The sequence below is a fragment of the Xenopus laevis genome, chromosome 4L, assembly GCF_017654675.1.
Source record: "Xenopus laevis strain J_2021 chromosome 4L, Xenopus_laevis_v10.1, whole genome shotgun sequence".
NCBI classification, from domain to species: Eukaryota; Metazoa; Chordata; class Amphibia; order Anura; family Pipidae; genus Xenopus; species Xenopus laevis.
In genome coordinates, this window is record NC_054377.1 from 33128070 (window position 1) to 33145615 (window position 17546).

Consider the following 17546-nt stretch of genomic DNA (forward strand, 5'->3'; position numbering starts at 1 on the left):
CCTCTCCCATTCTTAAACTTCCCCATATCCACTTTATGCTCTATTATGCTAAGATTATGGTGATAGCAGGGAATAATAACATTTTAAAATAACATTTATCATGTTGATCAAACCTCTGCTATATAAATGTACTGAACAGAATAATTTCCACTTGTGTCGATAAACTTTTATGTTCAAAAAATCTATGAAAAGAAAGTTCTGAAAAACAAAAAAGTGTTTTCCCTTGCAGCTGCTGACTGGCATTGTTCGCCATTTCCAAGTTTATTATCTACAAGAACTTCAAGGTCCTTTTCCATTAAGGATTTGCTTAGTGCAATCCCATTAAGAGTATATGTACAACCCAGGTTCTTGACTTTACATTTATTGACATTGAATCTCTTCTGCTACTTAGTGGGAGTATGCCACTGCTTAAACCTCTGACAGAGTCCCAGTTTGTTAAGATCCTGCTGCTAGGATGCCATATCCTGTATGGAATTAATTGGGCGGGATAGTTTCGTGTCATCTACAAACACTGATACATTACTTGCAGTACCCTCATTAATGAACAAGTTAAATAACAGTGGACCCAATCAGTGCCCCTATCAGATGGGTCTTGAGACTTCTCGATTGTATACACTGAGGAAAAGAACTGATTAAGGATATAAAACTGTTTTTGGGCGGAGGACCTCTTTAAAGGAGAAGGAAACCCAGTCGGCACAAAAACCCTCCCCCCCTCCCCTGTGTTGCTTCCCCTCCCTCCTCCCCCCTGGCCTACCTGTCTCGCTGGGCAAATGCCCCTAACTTGTTACTTACCCTTCTGCGCAGGTCCAGTCTACGGAGTTCACCGACGCCATCTTCTTCCAAGCGATCTTCTTCCTGCTTTGACCGGCGCATGCACAGTAGGAGCATTTCGCTGGTACGGATCTACTGCGCATGCGCCAAAAGTCACGAAGTGAAATCGGAAAACTTCATGACTTTTGGCGCATGCGCAGTAGATCCATACCGGCGAAATGCTCCTACTGCGCATGGGCCAAAATGCTGGTCAAAGCAGGAAGAAGATCGCTTGGAAGAAGATGGCGTCGGTGAACTCCGTAGACTGGACCTGCGCAGAAGGGTAAGTAACAAGTTAGGGGCATTTGCCCAGCGAGACAAGTATTCATTTTGGGGGTATAGTTTTCCTTTAAAAAATGTTTGCATTGTTAAATGTGCTCTCATGCCCCCTAGTGGTAGACATAAGACTAGCATCCAAGAAGGAGAAACCATAGGGGCAAATTCACTAAGATCAGAAGTTGCGCCAGCAACAGCTTCGCCACACTTCACCAGGCATAGTTTCACCAGCGATACGCAAATTCACTAAAATGCGAAGTTGCGCTCAGGGAGGTGAACGGTATTGAAGTTGCGATACCGTTACTTCGTCAGGCAAAGCGAAGTTATGCTAGCGATGCCTAATTTGCATACGGCGCGGAGTTAAAATATAATGGACGTATATGCTGCAGCAACTACATTACACTACACAAGCCCAGGAAACCTTTAAAAAATAAAAATAAATAAAGGTGTTCTATTGCCCTACACATGTGCCCACTGTATCGTTGAGTTGCCATATGTTAGGAAATGTAGGGGGGGAAGGAGGGTACCCCCAAAAACATTTACGCTATTTTTCATACTATCACCCTTAAAAAAGTAAAAGATGCCAGCGTTTTTTGGGACTTTTTTTAAACTATTGTTTTAACTATTTTTGGACAGACTCCTATCTATTGTATTGAACTTCACCTGATCTGACCTGGCGAAGTAAAGTCTGGCTCAAGAGGTAATGTTCATTAAAATGCGCAAGTTAGTGAATTAGCGTGGTTACGTCCCTTCGCCATAGAGCAACTTCACCTGGCGTAAGGGTGCGAAGTAGTGCTAGAGTAGGTGCACTAGCGAATTTACGCCAGCACCCATTAGTAAATCGGCAAAGTAATGAAATTTCGTCACGCTAGCGAATTTGCACTAGCGTTAGCCGCTGCACGCTTTAGTAAATTTGCCCCTAAGTTTTGTTTTGCTATTGTGCATATTGTTAAAGTACACTGAGTAGGCGTTGATGCCACGAGGTGAGTTGAGCAACAGGCAGCAACAGCCAGCAAGTTACCAAGGGTTTCAAAAAACGCAGCATAAGCTCTGGGGTTTGAAGGGGGCAGCATCGCTCAGGTATCTCAGAGGATAGAATTGCCCCTGACAATTAGTGATGGGCGAATTTATAAAAATTTTTAAAAATTCGCCGGCGTCAATTTTTTTCCGAAAAAACGGACGCCGGCACCAAAAACGGACGCCTGCGTCAAAAACGGGCGCCGGCATTGAAAAAAACGGGCGCCGGCGTCAAAAACGGGTGCTGGTGTCAAAAACGCAGTTTCGAGAATTTCGCACGAAATTCGCGCATTTTTCGGCGAAGTGAAACAGCGCAAATTCGCCCATCACTACTGAGAATAGCTGTTGTGCAGTGCTGGCTCCTTCTAAAAGCTCAGAATCAGGCATTATGCACTGAGATGACACAATGATTGTCACCACCATGACCCTATAAAGGGACAAGGCTAAATGGTTTGTGCTTATATGCAGGTCATGGAACTCCAAGGTGACTTTTAAATATTTTTATTTCTGAAACGTTTTAACATTTGTGTACAGTATAGTATTTATCCATTCAGCATCAAAAACATGAAATACATTCGTTTGTCAAGCTATATTGTACAGTTAGAGCACGGTCATGCAACTGAAGGAAATGTGAGCAATTCCAAAGTGGAGTTGACTCCCTGATGTATCAAGATCCGAACTAGTTGCACAGGATACAATCTTCATGTTAGATGCTTCAGAAATATATCTTACGATATGACCTTGTCGAATAAGCAAACCGATATTTATATACATTTAGTTATAAACATCATTTATAAAAATTTGTAGGTAAGCTAACACTTGAAACTTAAACCATAAACAAAACACATCTGGTTTCTAAACCAGGAGTGTGGAGACTTGTAGAAGATACTTAAGCAAAATATTCACCTGTCGGTTAGAGATTATGAACATAAGAGTTATAATGCAAGGAGTTGGGCAGGGGGCCTATCCCCAAATCTGTACACTATACATGGATGCCAGACTTTTTGTACCATCTGGAGCCTATCAGTTGTTATTCCTGTTAGCTTTTCGTATATTATTTTTAAACATTACAAAATTTACATTAGAAGATTTCCAAGATTTAGCTATCGTTTGTCTAGCTGCCAGGAATATGTGATTCAACAGTTTCTCTTAAGTTTCGGGACCTCTTTGGGGGGAGCTCCTAGTAAAGCCTCGTATGGGTTCTTTCGAAGATTTATTTGTAACACTGAATAAATCAGCTGATATACTCGCACCCAAAATCTGACTACCCTAGGGCATGTCCACCATATATGCCCCATTGTCCCTGGTGTACAACAGCCTCTAAAGCAGTGACTCCAAGGTGACTTTTAATATGCTCATATTTTACAACAGGGGGTACTTTATTAATTATAATACACGTTTCCAGTGACTGAACTACTGCCAGTACAGGGGGTGCCACTGCACCAAGGTCTGCACCCCCTCTGGACCTAGCGGTGGTTTGCACTATTTCTAACTGTCGCAATCTCCTCTTCCAGAGGGGGGTGGGAGGGCCCTGTCTGGGAGGGCCCCGCACCTCCTAGTTCTGTTACTACATGTTTTCAATTCAATCAATTTATCTTTCATTCTCTCTTTCACTGTTCACTGTTTTCATTTCTCTCTTTCCCAAGTTCTGGCCCAGAGCCATGTGAATGCTGCCAGCCCAAAGTGCAACACAATATATAAAGGTTTTGCTGAGTGTCTAATCAGCTTTGGGGACAGTCTAATAGAAAATGTTCAGCATAACCAAGAAGAAAAAATTCTGGAAAACATTCAGGAACTGCACTCCTTATGCACGTAAGTATGATTTGCATCAGCTAGATGTGCTATCTGATGATTTAAGGTGTTGTGATTCAGTTATTAAATGCTTCTTATTTATAATCATGAATAGCTCATATTAATATATGTTACATATTGATACTTAGTAATAATTGGAATGAAGGAATGTAATTAGGTCACTAATGGAAAAATTGTTCGCAATGCAAATAAATGGTCTTATTGCAAACAATTTTGCCTTTGCAAAATTTGCCCTGAACCCTTTGCCCCTTGAGTCAGTAGAATAGGACTGTGAGGAGGCATGCATGATTTCTGTGCAACCTACTACTCGTTAACTATTAATAACTATACCATAAAGAACCACGCAGAGACAAAAGCTTCCATTTGATGGGTCGGCCATAGCTTTTATTTGAACATATTATTATTCTTCCCATTGAACTTGCCATTACATCACCAAACATCAATCATCCAAATGCCAGCCACTGCCTCTGCAGTGGGCATATAAGTTAATCCAATACAGCATCTATAACAAATGCCAAGGACACACTTTTTACCTGCTATGGAGACGTTCCTGTAAACCTACATGGATCTCTGACCCCCACCCAGACACGAAAGAGCCTCCCTATTCCATCCTGTAACCAGAAAGAAAAATATCCAAGCCAATATCGTTTAAATGGACACCATCTTTAACACAAGGTCCTGAGTAATACCTGCCAACTGCCTGTGCCGAACTACTATTCCCCCCTTGATCGCACCAGGGTCCCTTGTGCCCCTCCAACATAGCCTAGGAATGATTCCTGACCATGATCATCTCTGAGAAAAAGGCTTTAAACTTGCACGTATCTGACCTTATAAGAGCCAAAATCTCCGCTGCGTGGACCCAGCATAGGTCATTGCCGCCCGCGTTTATTACCAGTACGTCTGGGGGGGGGTCACTCTACTAATTGCCAGAACTTCTGGTAATACCTGTAGCCACCGTACCACACTACTGAAAATTTACCCCAGTGAAATCCAATATGTCCCTTCATGGACGAAATGATGCTCTCTGTTCAGCCCCCCAAATATAGGAGTGCCCAGCCAGCCAAACCATCGCTGTTGGAGGCCCTGGAAGAAATGAAAGCGTCATTAAATCTGGACATACATAAGTTGTTAAACATGTGCTGGGGGGTGCCGTGTTATCTACAGGGGAGGAAGCATATGGATTTAAGGGTAGGTCTTCAAAAGAACAGTTCAATGTAAAAATAAAAACAGGGAAAATAGGCTGTGCAAAATAAAAAAATGTTTCTAATATAGTTAGTTAACCAAAATGTAATATATAAAGGCTGGAGTGACTGGATATGTAACATAATAGCCAGAACACTACTTCCTGCTTTTCAGCTCTCTAACTCTGAGTTAGTCAGTGACTATGGGACATAACTGTTCAGTGAGTTTGCAATTAATCCTCAGCATTCAGCTCAGATTGAAAAGCAACAGTTATGACCCATGTGACCCCCCCTCAAGTCACATATTGGTTACTGCCTGGTAACCAATCAGTGGAAACCAAGAGAGCTGAAAAGTATTAAGTAGTGTTCTGGCTATTATGTTAGACATCCAGTCACTTCAGACTTTATACATTACATTTTTGGCTAACTAACTATATTAGCTATATGGATTTTAAATTTCTTTATGGTTTTAAACCATTAACAAAAAATTTTAGATTTTACTTCCGCTGATAATGAAGTCAGTGATCCAATTATGCCAATTAGGCTAACTATAAATAAGCAATCTAGTGACGTGGACTATAGCCTCCGATGAAGTGATTCATTCACGAAACGCTTTAGGCAGGGTATTCTAATCTAAAGTCTAAGTGTATATTACTTTTTAAAATTAAGCTATCCAAATATTTGAGTTTCCCCTCTGTTGCACATATGATTTCCGAGCCCGTAGTGTCCTAAATGTGCTGACTGACCCTGAGGAGATCCAGCACAGATGAACCAGGAAGTAAACTGAAAGACGCAGAGGCTGTGGAACACGAGGCAACCGATACATCTGTGAGCAGGATCGTAAGAAGAGTGGGTACATCGTATGTGGGATCATAAGGAGAGCAGCCACATCGCGTGCAGGAGAGTCCTCCAGCTATATTGCACTGCGGGTTTTACTCCAACTTGCAAATCGTGTCCGGGAAATCCTGTAGGTACCTACTAAGCAGGGCTCGTGTACCGATATTACGATACCGCACATTGGTGTGCCTTATGTCTTTCTTGTATTCTCAAGCTAAGAAATAACCTTGAAATAAGAAATAATAACCTAAGAAATAAGCTAAGAAATAATCCTTGGATACAAGGATTGTGAACTTAATACACAGGCAGACTTTTTTCTCCGGATTTCTGCATAATACAGGGACAATCGAGTCATTGAAGGGAAACACGAAGTTGGTGCTCTTTATTTGTAAAGGAAGCGCATACAAAAATCGAACTCTTTTATCTATTTACACAATTTTTTTTTTTTACACTGAACAATTAATACCTTTAATATGACAACTTTTTTCAATTATGAGTGATAAGTGATATCCCTGCAGTGAGCACCAATCATTTGGTCTTTTGGTGTGCTACCACCATTAAGGTGAACATGGTCTTGTGGTAACATGGGTGTTGTTTAAAGTGAGTGTGGTTTAAAAACAGGAAGTGGTCTTGGCCATGTAGGCCAGAAATATTCCGGCCCTCGATACCACAGAAGATGGACAGCACTGGCATAGAACATCGCTTGATAACAAACCCCTGTTTTTAAACTTGCTAGGCGGGACCAGCTCACTGACTCGCAACGCTGCAAAAAACGCTAGTATAAAAGCTGTTCTGAATAGAGAGACCTCTTTTCTGACATAGCTCTGTCTGCAGGCCTTCGTGGCAAGAAGAATGGGGAACCTTTTTGTGAAATCTTCCACCCCCGTAAGTTTAAACAGGAAAGCTAAGGCAGATAAACGTTTTTTAGCAACTGCCACAGAGTGGCCTTGAACCCAAAGCTGCAAAAGATATTAAACTACAACCTGAAAACATTTCTCAGACATCCAAGGGGTGCCATGCAGGAACAAAGATACCCACTCTGCCCAAGCCTTACCATGTGCAACCCATGTAGAAGGCAAAACTGAAGTTTGTACCAGTTTCATAAGCTGCGCTCCACTATCTCCCACAAGGAAGTTGGGCATTCCTGTCTATGGGGCTCTGCCTCTGGGACTAATTCTCTTAATCTCTGTCACTGTGAACAAGAGAGAGCATCAGCTGCTGCATTGGAACCCCCTGGCACATGCGTTGCCCGAAACCAGATGTTGGTCCAGCAGGACCAGCTACTGCAACAGAGCTAAAACAGTCTAATTGTTAATTGCAAAGACAACGCTCATATTATCCGTTCAGAAACATACATTTTTATTTGCCATGACAGCACCCCACACTTCAACCGCCACCACAATAGGAATAGCTCAAGTAGGGTCAGATTCCTGAAAAGCCCAGCCTCTGTCCAGTACTCTGACCAGGCACCGAAGCACCACTGGTCACCTAGGATGGCCCCAAAACCCACTGAAACTGCTGCATCAGTAAATAGGGATAAATCACCATTAGGTACTTCAGGGCTCATTCAGCAAGACCTCCAATTGAATACTTGTAAAAATTGTTTCCACACCTCCAGATCTTCCTTCAACTACCAAGTGATCATGACAAAGTGATGGGGGATTTTGCCCCTTTTGTGGCCAGGGACAACCTATGGGAAAAAACCCTCCCCATGGGCATGATTATGCAGGTAAATATCAGTAAGTCTAATAAGGATTGGAGCTGTTTCAAAGTAACTTTGGATGCACCCATGACTTGCTCCACTAAAGCAAGCAATTTAACCATTTTTTGACTCGGGAGACGGAACTCCATCTCAGTGGTGTCAATATCAATACTGAGAAAGGTCAAAACTACTGTAGGACCTTCAGTTTTTTTCTCTTCAGCGAGAGGAACATTAAATTTACGAGCGAAAAAGCGAAAGGTGGCCAGGGCAAATGTTGCTGTACGATGGGCCTACAAACAAGAAGTCGTCCAGGTAGTGGGTTAATGAATGGGAGCCTGACTCACTTCTGACAAGTGACCTCGGGGCCATGCACCCCTTTTCTCATGTCTACCAGTGGAGCGATGGCGACTATGCCTGTCTGCCACCCGGGATGTAAATCCGCGCCCAGCGGAGTAAACTCTCCTATGAGTGGTGTTTTGAACTGGGGGTATGTCATTGTAATGATAGTGGGTCTACGAAGCCTGTGAAAGACCCCCATCTTCATGTTCAGAGAGGTCAGATACCTGTGGAGGGTCACTATCCTCCTAGGAAAAGACAGGGGCAACATTTACTAATGCAGGTGAAAAAGTCCAGCAACAAATATAACAGTGGGAGCACTTACAGGACCACGACCAGGCTTCAGCGTGTACACTTCAAACCGCTATCCCACGAGGTGAATCCATATCAGAAGCTCTGATGAATGGCAGGGAGCCACGAAACGCGTTAAGCAGGTAGCCCTTATGGGAGACATGCTGCTGTGATTTTTAATGGATATGTAATAAATTGTAAACTTTTTAACTTTGAACTTGGTGCTTCTACGGTGCTTCTACGGTGCTTCTACGGTGCTCCGTTTTTTTTTTTTTACACTAATGCAGGTGAGATGGCCCTATTGCCGTGTAATGTATGCTGCCTGTGTTACCACTGTGTGCTGTTTTACAGGAGCTGCAGGAGGCAGCCTTGCTACTTGAGGGGGGGGGCACGAGCTGCTGGGCGCTTGGATGCCCATGCTCTGGTGGCTGATTGCCTCATTAAAGGCACGCTAACCATGGGAGGAGCCTCTGCCTCTGTGTTAGCCCATTTATTAACTTGTGAACCACTGTGTGCTGTTGCTCGTTTAGCTGCACTCCTGGTTTTTGGTCTAGGAGGGCTGGGACTGAGCGGGAGGGGGGACGGAACATCGAACCAGACACGCTGCAGTTCTCCTTGCAGCAGTCCTTCTGCGCCCAGTCCCTGTCTCCGCCAGAGGTGGAATCAGCTCTGTTAGGAGCTGATCCATCCAGCCTGTCCCTTGCTGCTGAACTCTCTCTCCCTCATCTGAGTGGCTAATGTATGAGCGATGCTGGAGAACCGGACGCACCACTGGCAGCAGCCCCACCAGTGCTCCAGGATCCGGAAGGGAAGAGGGTAAGGCACTTCTTGACTTCGCAAAGGGGGACCGCTCCAAGTTCACACACTCCCTATTCGCTGCTCCAATCGGGTGCTCTGTCCGCAGTGTCCCCACTGCTGAAACTCACTTAGACATCAAAAAAGAAGGACGGCACTCCGGTACATGGAATATGCTTTTATTCCAGATTCATACAAGGATCCAACGCCCTACGCGTTTCGGGAATCACTCCCTTAATCATAGGCATACATCCTGAGCCAAACAGACAGGTTATATACAAAACGTAGATAGCGGCCCCTGCTGGGCACAATATAGTAATATAGTTAAAACACACGTACTTTATTATCATTATAAAAACAGTCTACTAAAGGTAAAAACCTAGTTTTCCATATAAAACCTTACTGTAATCAGAAAAGACAAAACTTGTATAGATGTGTGTATCTTGCTGTAAACCCTGGAGAATGGGTAGCTGGTAATTAATTCATTAATAATTAATAATTGACTACCTGGGGTAAACCTTTATACAAATATATAGATAATAGATATATGAATATTTAAATATTTAAACATACAAATATACAAATATATATATGTAAAAGAGTGGAAAAATGTAAATAGAGAATCATCAAAAAATGTAAATAAAGTAAAATTTTTGGGGAAGGTGGGGGAGAAAGCGTGATTATTACTGAATGTCACACCAGTTAATGACCCCAACAGACTAGTATAGATATAACAAATCATGCCTGGTATTCAGGCCATTGGGTATCCTAGTCTCCAATTTTAAGATTCAGAACGCCTCTCTCAGGTTTAGTGAACGCTCTGCATCTCCACCCCTAAGGGGTAACTTCACTTGTTCAATGACTTTAACCAACAGGTCTCGGATTCCTCTTTTAGAACATAAAGCAAAATGTTTACCCATGGGAGTCCCCTCATCCTTATTCTCAATCGATCTTATGTGTTTCCATATCCTTTCTTTTAGACTACGGGTGGTTCGACCCACATATTGCTTATTACAACTTGAGCATTCCAACAGATACACCACATTCTTGGTATTGCAGTAATAAAAACCATTATTGTGGAACACCCTACCCGTTGCACTAGATCTAAAAGTTGCCCCCGTGGAGATAACCTTGCAAGTTTTGCATATGTTGGCCCCACACCTATAGCTCCCCTTAGTGGATAGCCAATTACCCCTGTGGCTCTCACTTCCTGTAACCACTAAGCTGGGCGCCAGCATTTTCCCTAGAGTGGGTGCTTTCCTCGAGACACATTTGACATTGGTAGCTGATAGGACTCCTGACAATTTATCATCATTGTACAGCACTGGAAGAAATCTTCTAATCACATTACAGATTCTTCCAAATTCCTCGCTGTACTCTGTGATGAAAAATATATCATTACTCTTATTTGTGCTCAATTCCCTATTCGAACTATCAGAAGTATGGGATCTCTCATAGTGCGGATTCTACTCGCTTTATCACATGATGTTTTTATCATTTCCTTGGTATAGCCCCGCCTCAGTAGTCTATGTCCCAAAAGCCCTGATTGCTCCTTAAAAGTGGCGTCCTTGCTGCAATTTCTCCTATACCTGACAAATTGGCTGTATGGTATACCCCGTATAGTGTGCTTCGGGTGACAACTGTTTGCCCTTAAAATAGTATTCCCCGCGGTGGGTTTCCTGAAAATATTGGATTCAATTTTACCTGTGAGTATATCCCCTTCCAGTGTGAGGTCCAGAAAATTGATCTCTAATTTGTTATAGTCAAGTGAAAATTGAAGGTTATGTCTGTTGGTGTTTAAGTATACGTGAAAGTCATTAATCAATTCCTCTGGTCCATTCCAAATGAACAGAAGGTCGTCTATGTAGCGACCATACCAGATAATGTGCTCACGGTAAGGGTTTTTACATCCATAGACGTTGGACCGCTCCCACCAACCCATGTAGAGGTTGGCATAGGTGGGGGCAAATAATGCCCCCATTGCGGTCCCCCGTCTCTGGAGGTAAAAATCCCCATCAAAAAAGAAAAAGTTGTGCGTGAGAAGAAACTCCAAGACCAAGAGAGTATAATAAGTGAGTTCCCTTGTGAAATGTTGTGTATCCTCTAAAATTTCCGAAATAGCGTGTATACCCAGATCATGTGATATAGTTGTGTACAATGATTTGACGTCCATAGATATCCATCTATATGTATCCAGCCATGTCAAACCGGACAATCTGTCCAACAGATGTCCTGAGTCCCTAATGTAAGAGTCCAGCCGGGGGACAAGGGGCTTAAGGCATGTGTCGACCCAGTCAGAGAGGCCTTCATTGATTGACCCTATACTCGCAACTATGGGCCTACCTTCAGGGGAAGTGCGGGATTTGTGGATTTTCGGGAGGTGGTGGAAGATCGGGACCACCGGCTGGTGTCTGACTAAATAGTCAGTGTCCCGAGGATCCACCACCCCCAGAGACACCCCATGGGTGAACAGCCTCTCAATCACTGTCTTCTAGCCTCACGTAGGTAGTCAGTGGTGTCCATCACCACCACACACCCACTTTTGTCCGCCTGCCTAATCGTAATCTCTGTATTTTCTCTAAGTATATTAATAGCTTGCCTCTCCTCCTTGGACACATTTCCAGGATCTCTGCCAGTACTCCTAGCATTTAACTTGGTAAGATCTTTCTCGATGAGGTCCTGGAAAGTGTCCATCGAGGTACACCTGGATTGTAAAGGATAAAACATTGAGGGCATCTTTTTAACTTTAGGCAGTTTCACCTGGTCCAGCAGCTCCCCCGTGGCCTGAATCTCACCCAAGCTCTCACGCTGCAGCGAGTCCAGATCTGCAAGACAGCAATGTTCACGAAAAGAAACAAATGTCCCATCAGAATCGAACCCACCTGTTTTAGGATATATCTCGTGTTTGGGGGGTAAATCCTATCCGTGCCCAACCCACATGAACCAAAGTGTCTACGAAGGGTTAACTTACGTACAAACCTGTTAACATCTAAAAGTGTGTTAAAAAGGCTACAGTGATGTGTGGGGCTAAAAGACAAACCATTACTCAGGACACGCTCCTGAGATTTAGTCAAGGTCACCGAAGAAATATTGACTACGTTCAAAGGTTCCTGTCCTTCTTCGTTGAATTCAGGTGTAGACCGTATCTTCTTTCCCCGGGACCGCTGCCCACCCCCTCTTCTTGTCTTCTTTCTGTTTGGTTGTTTCCTCTCGCCCACTCCTTCTTTTCCATTTTCTTTCGTTGTGGGAACGGGTCCTGTCCTTGGTAGTTTTTTGTCTTCCTGGAATTATCCATGGCTTCCAGATCATCCAAGTCTGCTTCTGTAGGGCCCCTCCTAGTAGTGCGTAAAGATGTCATCACCAGGTCCTCAGTACAAAAGGAGGTCTCACCGCCTGAATCACTGGATATACTTGAAAAGGAAACTGACTTGTTCTGACTTTGACCCCCAGATTTATTTTTGTGTCTATATGTAAGAATCGATTTTGGTCTATGCCACAAATACACCATATTATTTTCATAGTCTCTCTTGTCCCTTTTCAATTTACGCCTTTTACGGGCGCTCACTGATGTCTCAAGCTTTTGTAAATATGCACTTCTTGTCTTTATACCAGTCCTCCCCTTCTGATGCCCACCAATCCCATTCTGGACTACCCTTCCCAGAAATCCATTTCTCCATTCGACCTCTCCTCCCAGTCCCTGGCAACTTCACTAGCCCCCTTTGGTGCCCTCCATGATTTAGAAATTGTATAGTTTGTGATAGTGTGCAGTGTATGTAATAAAACTTCTTAAAGGAAAAGTTGTTACGTTTGCTACAAATGTTTACGCCACCTTCAAGCAGTTCTTAAAAGTTTGCAATGCACAACTACGATTTTCAATGCAATAAAAGCCTAATGAAGAATATTACATTGCGACATGTGAATGTTTATACTTATTTGTAAGCACATTTTTTCTGTTTGCAAATTTTTCAACATTTCCCCCTTAATGTTTTGTGTTACAACCTAATTATTAGCATTTTGTTATTTTTTCTTAACATTGGTCATGGTCAAATCAAAGGTCAGTGAAAAAAAGTAAATCTTATGCCCTAGCTACACAGTGGGCCCCAAATGCCCCCCCCGCATGTTCAAGTAAAACAAAACATGAGGCCAAATTTGCATAGTGTCATTGGCCAGACTCAAATGCTATCACGCTTTTTTGGTAGTAATGCAATTGACTGCCAGTCCAGTTAAAATAGTTAGTATACTCTGGCCACCCACATAAATTACCAAATTACACAATTTTATCTGTAAAACGAATTCGTATGTGTCAAGCATAAAGGGGTTGTTCGCATTCCAAACACTTTTTTCAGTTCAGTTGTTTTTAGATGTTCACCAGAAATAAAGACTTTTTAAAATTTATCTAAATTATTTTAATTTTTTTTTACAGTTTTATTTACAGTTTTCCCAAAATTGATGTTTAAAGTCTAATGTTCCTGTCTCTGGTGTTTTTGTCTGACAGCTCAGTAATCCAGGTGCAGATTCTGAACTGTTGCAATTTTTTTACATTGGCAACTATTGTATCAATTATAACAGCTGCCTTTAATGAAACACAGGGATTCTGCTCAGCAGGGCCAAATATAGGAAATGCATTAACTAATGCATTCGAAGTCGAAGTATTTCAATTCGATGGTCGAATTTCGAAGTATTTTTAACTTCGAAATTCGAAGCCTTGATAAATCTGCCCCTAAATGTATCAATTATACTTTACACTTCAATATTTAGAAAAACAGTCAAAAATAGAAGGTAAAATTAATTGAAAAAAAGTCTTTACTTCTGGTGTACTAACTGAAAACAACTGAACTGAAAAAAATGTTGGAAGGTGAACAACCCCTTTAAATTGAGAATCCAAATAGCATTAATATTTTCTGTACACAAGAATAGGGGCACATTTATCAAGGGTGGAATTTCGAGGGTTAATAAACCCTCGAGTCCGACCCTCGAAGTAAAATCCTTTGAATTCGAATATCGAATTCAAAGGATTTTAGCACAAATACTTAGATCGAACGATTTTTATTTGATAAAAATCAATAAAATCCTTTGAATCGAACGATCGAATAAAAACGAGAAAATCCTTCTAATCGAACGTTTCGAAGGATTTTAATCGATCGATCTAAGGATTTTTATTCGATCATAAAAAACTTAGAAAAGTTCTGGGGAAGGTCCCCATAGGCTAACATTGCAGTTCAGTAGGTTTAAACTGCCGAAGTATGTAGTCAAAGTATTTTTTAAAGAGACAGTACTTTGACTATCGAATGGTCGAATAGGCAAACGATTTTTAGTTCGAATCGTTTCGAATCAAAGTCGAAGGTCGTAGTAGCCTATTCGATGGTCGAAGTACCCAAAAATAATACTTCGAAATTCGAAGTTTTTTTCATTCGAATCCTTCACTCGAGCTTCGTAAATGTGCCCCCAAGTGTGTTATAAATTCCACATTATTTGATATATGTAAATGCATATTACCAAACTCTTCTAAATAAGAGCAGATCTGAAGTATGAATATGAATTAATTAGAGCTATCATTGATATAAGTGTTCTAGGCTTTAAGGTCTTTTCACTTACTAATTCTAATGTTTAATTTTAGATCGTGGAATGAATTCCAAAAGTGCACAAGCAATGTCCTGGTCAATTGCCCAGAGTTGGCTGCTACAGTATGGGAATCTCTGTTAAGTGAATCCAGGAAAATCCAATATCAAGGAAATTTACATGGCATGTGCAATGCCCAGACACTACTTACAGCCAGGATGGGAGGTTCTGTTGAAACTAATAAGGAGACACTAAGAGGCTTAGGATATGGCCTACAAGGCAACCTGTTGCAAGTTTTACTTTTATTCCTTTTTCTTTGGCATATCTTTGAGTGGGTCTAACAAATATTAAAGTAAATATTAAATAAAAGTTTACTCCTAATCTTGTTGTCATCAGAGTAAGGATAAATGTACAACAAAAGAAATAAAGAGGGAATATGCTTTGAATAGCATGAAGGTAACTGAGATTACTTAACCTTACTTAACTGGAGTCTATAACCATTTTTGGTTATTTTATTTATTTGTGGGTTTTAGATATTTCATATGGGAATTTTCATTGCATCTATGAACAAAGAAAAAATTCAGATACGATATGTCTAAGCTTAAAAAAACAGGGGCGCTATCATTAATCATGCCTGATGCCAAAATCACATTTTCCATCTTCGAGCTTCCCTGTTCTATGGGTCCCTGACTGCAGTACCCCTATGCCCTCTTTATTATAGTAAAAAATATTATTGCTTGCCGTGTCAGCTACAGGCTAAGTTGCAATTATTCTATGTTGTTAAGAAGGTGACTTTTAGGATAACATAAATATAATATCCCAAAATTATTATCCTCATGGTAAATTTACCAATATCTTATCTTGCCATCTGAGCTGCAGTTTTCCAACAAATATGCAGGTACCTGCTTCCACCGTTCCTAGTCCATTCATAGTGTTAACAAGTAAGAATCAGTGCCTGCAGGTACGGGCAGTGTAAGCCAGCAGTCTAAACATGAATATGCCTCCCTCCCTCTATTTATCACCATCTAAATGCACCACAATGCCCATAGCTTCCTTAATATTTTGAACTATTTGTTTTTCTAAGCCTCTTCAAGCATTAATTTTGATCTGCTTTGTTTCAGGGATTCTTCAGGATTCCCCAGTTTGAATTTTTCCTTATAAATAACCTTTTAAAACACTCATAAACATACAAAACATACTATGCATACATTTTATATACAACTATTAAGCCTTCCTTCTTGTTAGAAAATCTGCCATTCACCCAAAAATATGAAGTGGGCACAAATTGTAACTTTTTTTGGTTAATCATAGCATTTTTAGTAAACTTACAAATCAGAAGATAATATACTACAAACTGCAGCAAAAAATTGTTGCTGCTATTGTCACGTGTTGCTAGGTTCACATAAAACTTATGGGCAAGTTACAAGGGTATTTTTCCTAAACCCCACTCAAAGTTTTTATGGACATATGCCATCACAACATCACTAGGAAAAACATAACAATGCCTCGCTGCATTCAAAACATGGTTCAGTGCCATGTCAAGCCCTATATAACTTACCTCCCACCATGTAGTCACTGTACATGAGCACAGTCATTCACAAATTAGCAACAGAGTTCCTAAGGCATGTACCTTTTTTGCCTACCCCAAGTTCCAGCCCTGTGAGCATTTCTGTGCTGCCTATGGTTTAGATTCAGGGAGCTGGGGAGCAACAATAGCATGAAAAATGTTCCTAGAATGCCAACTACTGTGATTGGTCATTTAGTAGCCCCTATGTGGATTGTCAACCTACATTGAGGCTCTGTTTGGCGTGCACCTGGTTTTAATGCAATAAAACCAAGCCAGGAATACAAAAATAAGCACCTGCTTTGGGATTTGTTGGCAGATTGCATTTGCCGATTCTGTTCTTAATTCAAACAGTGGGGGTAAAGAGACATAAACATTATTTCTTATAAGAGTAAAAAAAAGTTGTTTTTTTTAGACCACGAGGTACCTCCCCACAGAGTGAATGGGTTTATTGATTTAAATATTTTTTAACATATTTTATTGCACCCTTGTCTGCTCTTACATTTCCTCCATGTTAGGTTTCAAACAGTTGATGAGAATATGTTTTGTTTTGCTGTGAGAATTAAACATGGAGAGGCGAAGTAGAACTCCTAGAGACAGGAGTTAAATTTGTAGTGACATGTTTATGTTTTTAAAACTGTAGTGTGAACAATTACTGGTTCTTCTATATCAAATACTGTGCAGAACTCATTCTAAATGTGGCCATACACAGGGAGATCTGCTTGTTTGGCAATGTAACAATACAAGCGGATCTCTCCCCTATACGCCCACATTGAGGTGGGAGATATCAGGCTGATCCGATCGTGGGCCCTAGGATCGCAGGACTGCATCAACAAACAGATGCAGCCGCAGGATTTTTTTTAACTTTGCCCTATCGGCATCTGGCTGACTTTCAACCAGATATCGATCAGGGACGCTCATTGGTTTGCCCCACACACAAGCCAATAAGCTGCCAGATTTTATTGACCCGTGTATGGGGACCTTTAAAGATATGGGTGTTACACTTTATCTTAAAACTCTAGTTTCTTTAAACCGTACCTGGTTTTACAAGATCTTAATGACCACCATAAATGATTTTAAATTGTAGGATACATTTTCGAAGGACCTTGTAAGTAAGTTATAAATTAAACAATTCTAGTATGCCTTTGAAAGTGTAATCCCTATTTTAGAAAACAAAAAAACAAATGCATAAGTGCTAAAGTGTGACACAAAGACCTTTTTAAAGGAGACACATTGTGTCAATGTGCCAGGGCATTATACTCTTTTAAATAGAAAAGGAATGTGCCCAAATGTGTTTTGAGCTTATTAATTGAAAATGTATTCAAAAACCCTATTAGTTCCACCCATCTGTACCACATCCTGCTGC

At 41.2% G+C, this 17546-nt stretch overlaps 1 protein-coding gene across 1 annotated transcript in view; it reads left to right on the plus strand.

Annotated features, from left to right (window-relative positions):
- The window catches only part of nrn1l.L (neuritin 1 like L homeolog), a 38567-nt gene extending 22979 nt beyond the window's left edge, over positions 1–15588 (plus strand). The window contains exons 2-3 of the mRNA XM_041590088.1: positions 3750–3915; positions 14675–15588. Of these exons, the coding sequence (XP_041446022.1) occupies positions 3750–3915; positions 14675–14957 (449 nt within the window). The 3' untranslated portion in view covers positions 14958–15588. The remainder of the gene's footprint in view (positions 1–3749; positions 3916–14674) is intronic.
- Positions 15589–17546: the final 1958 nt, after the last annotated feature.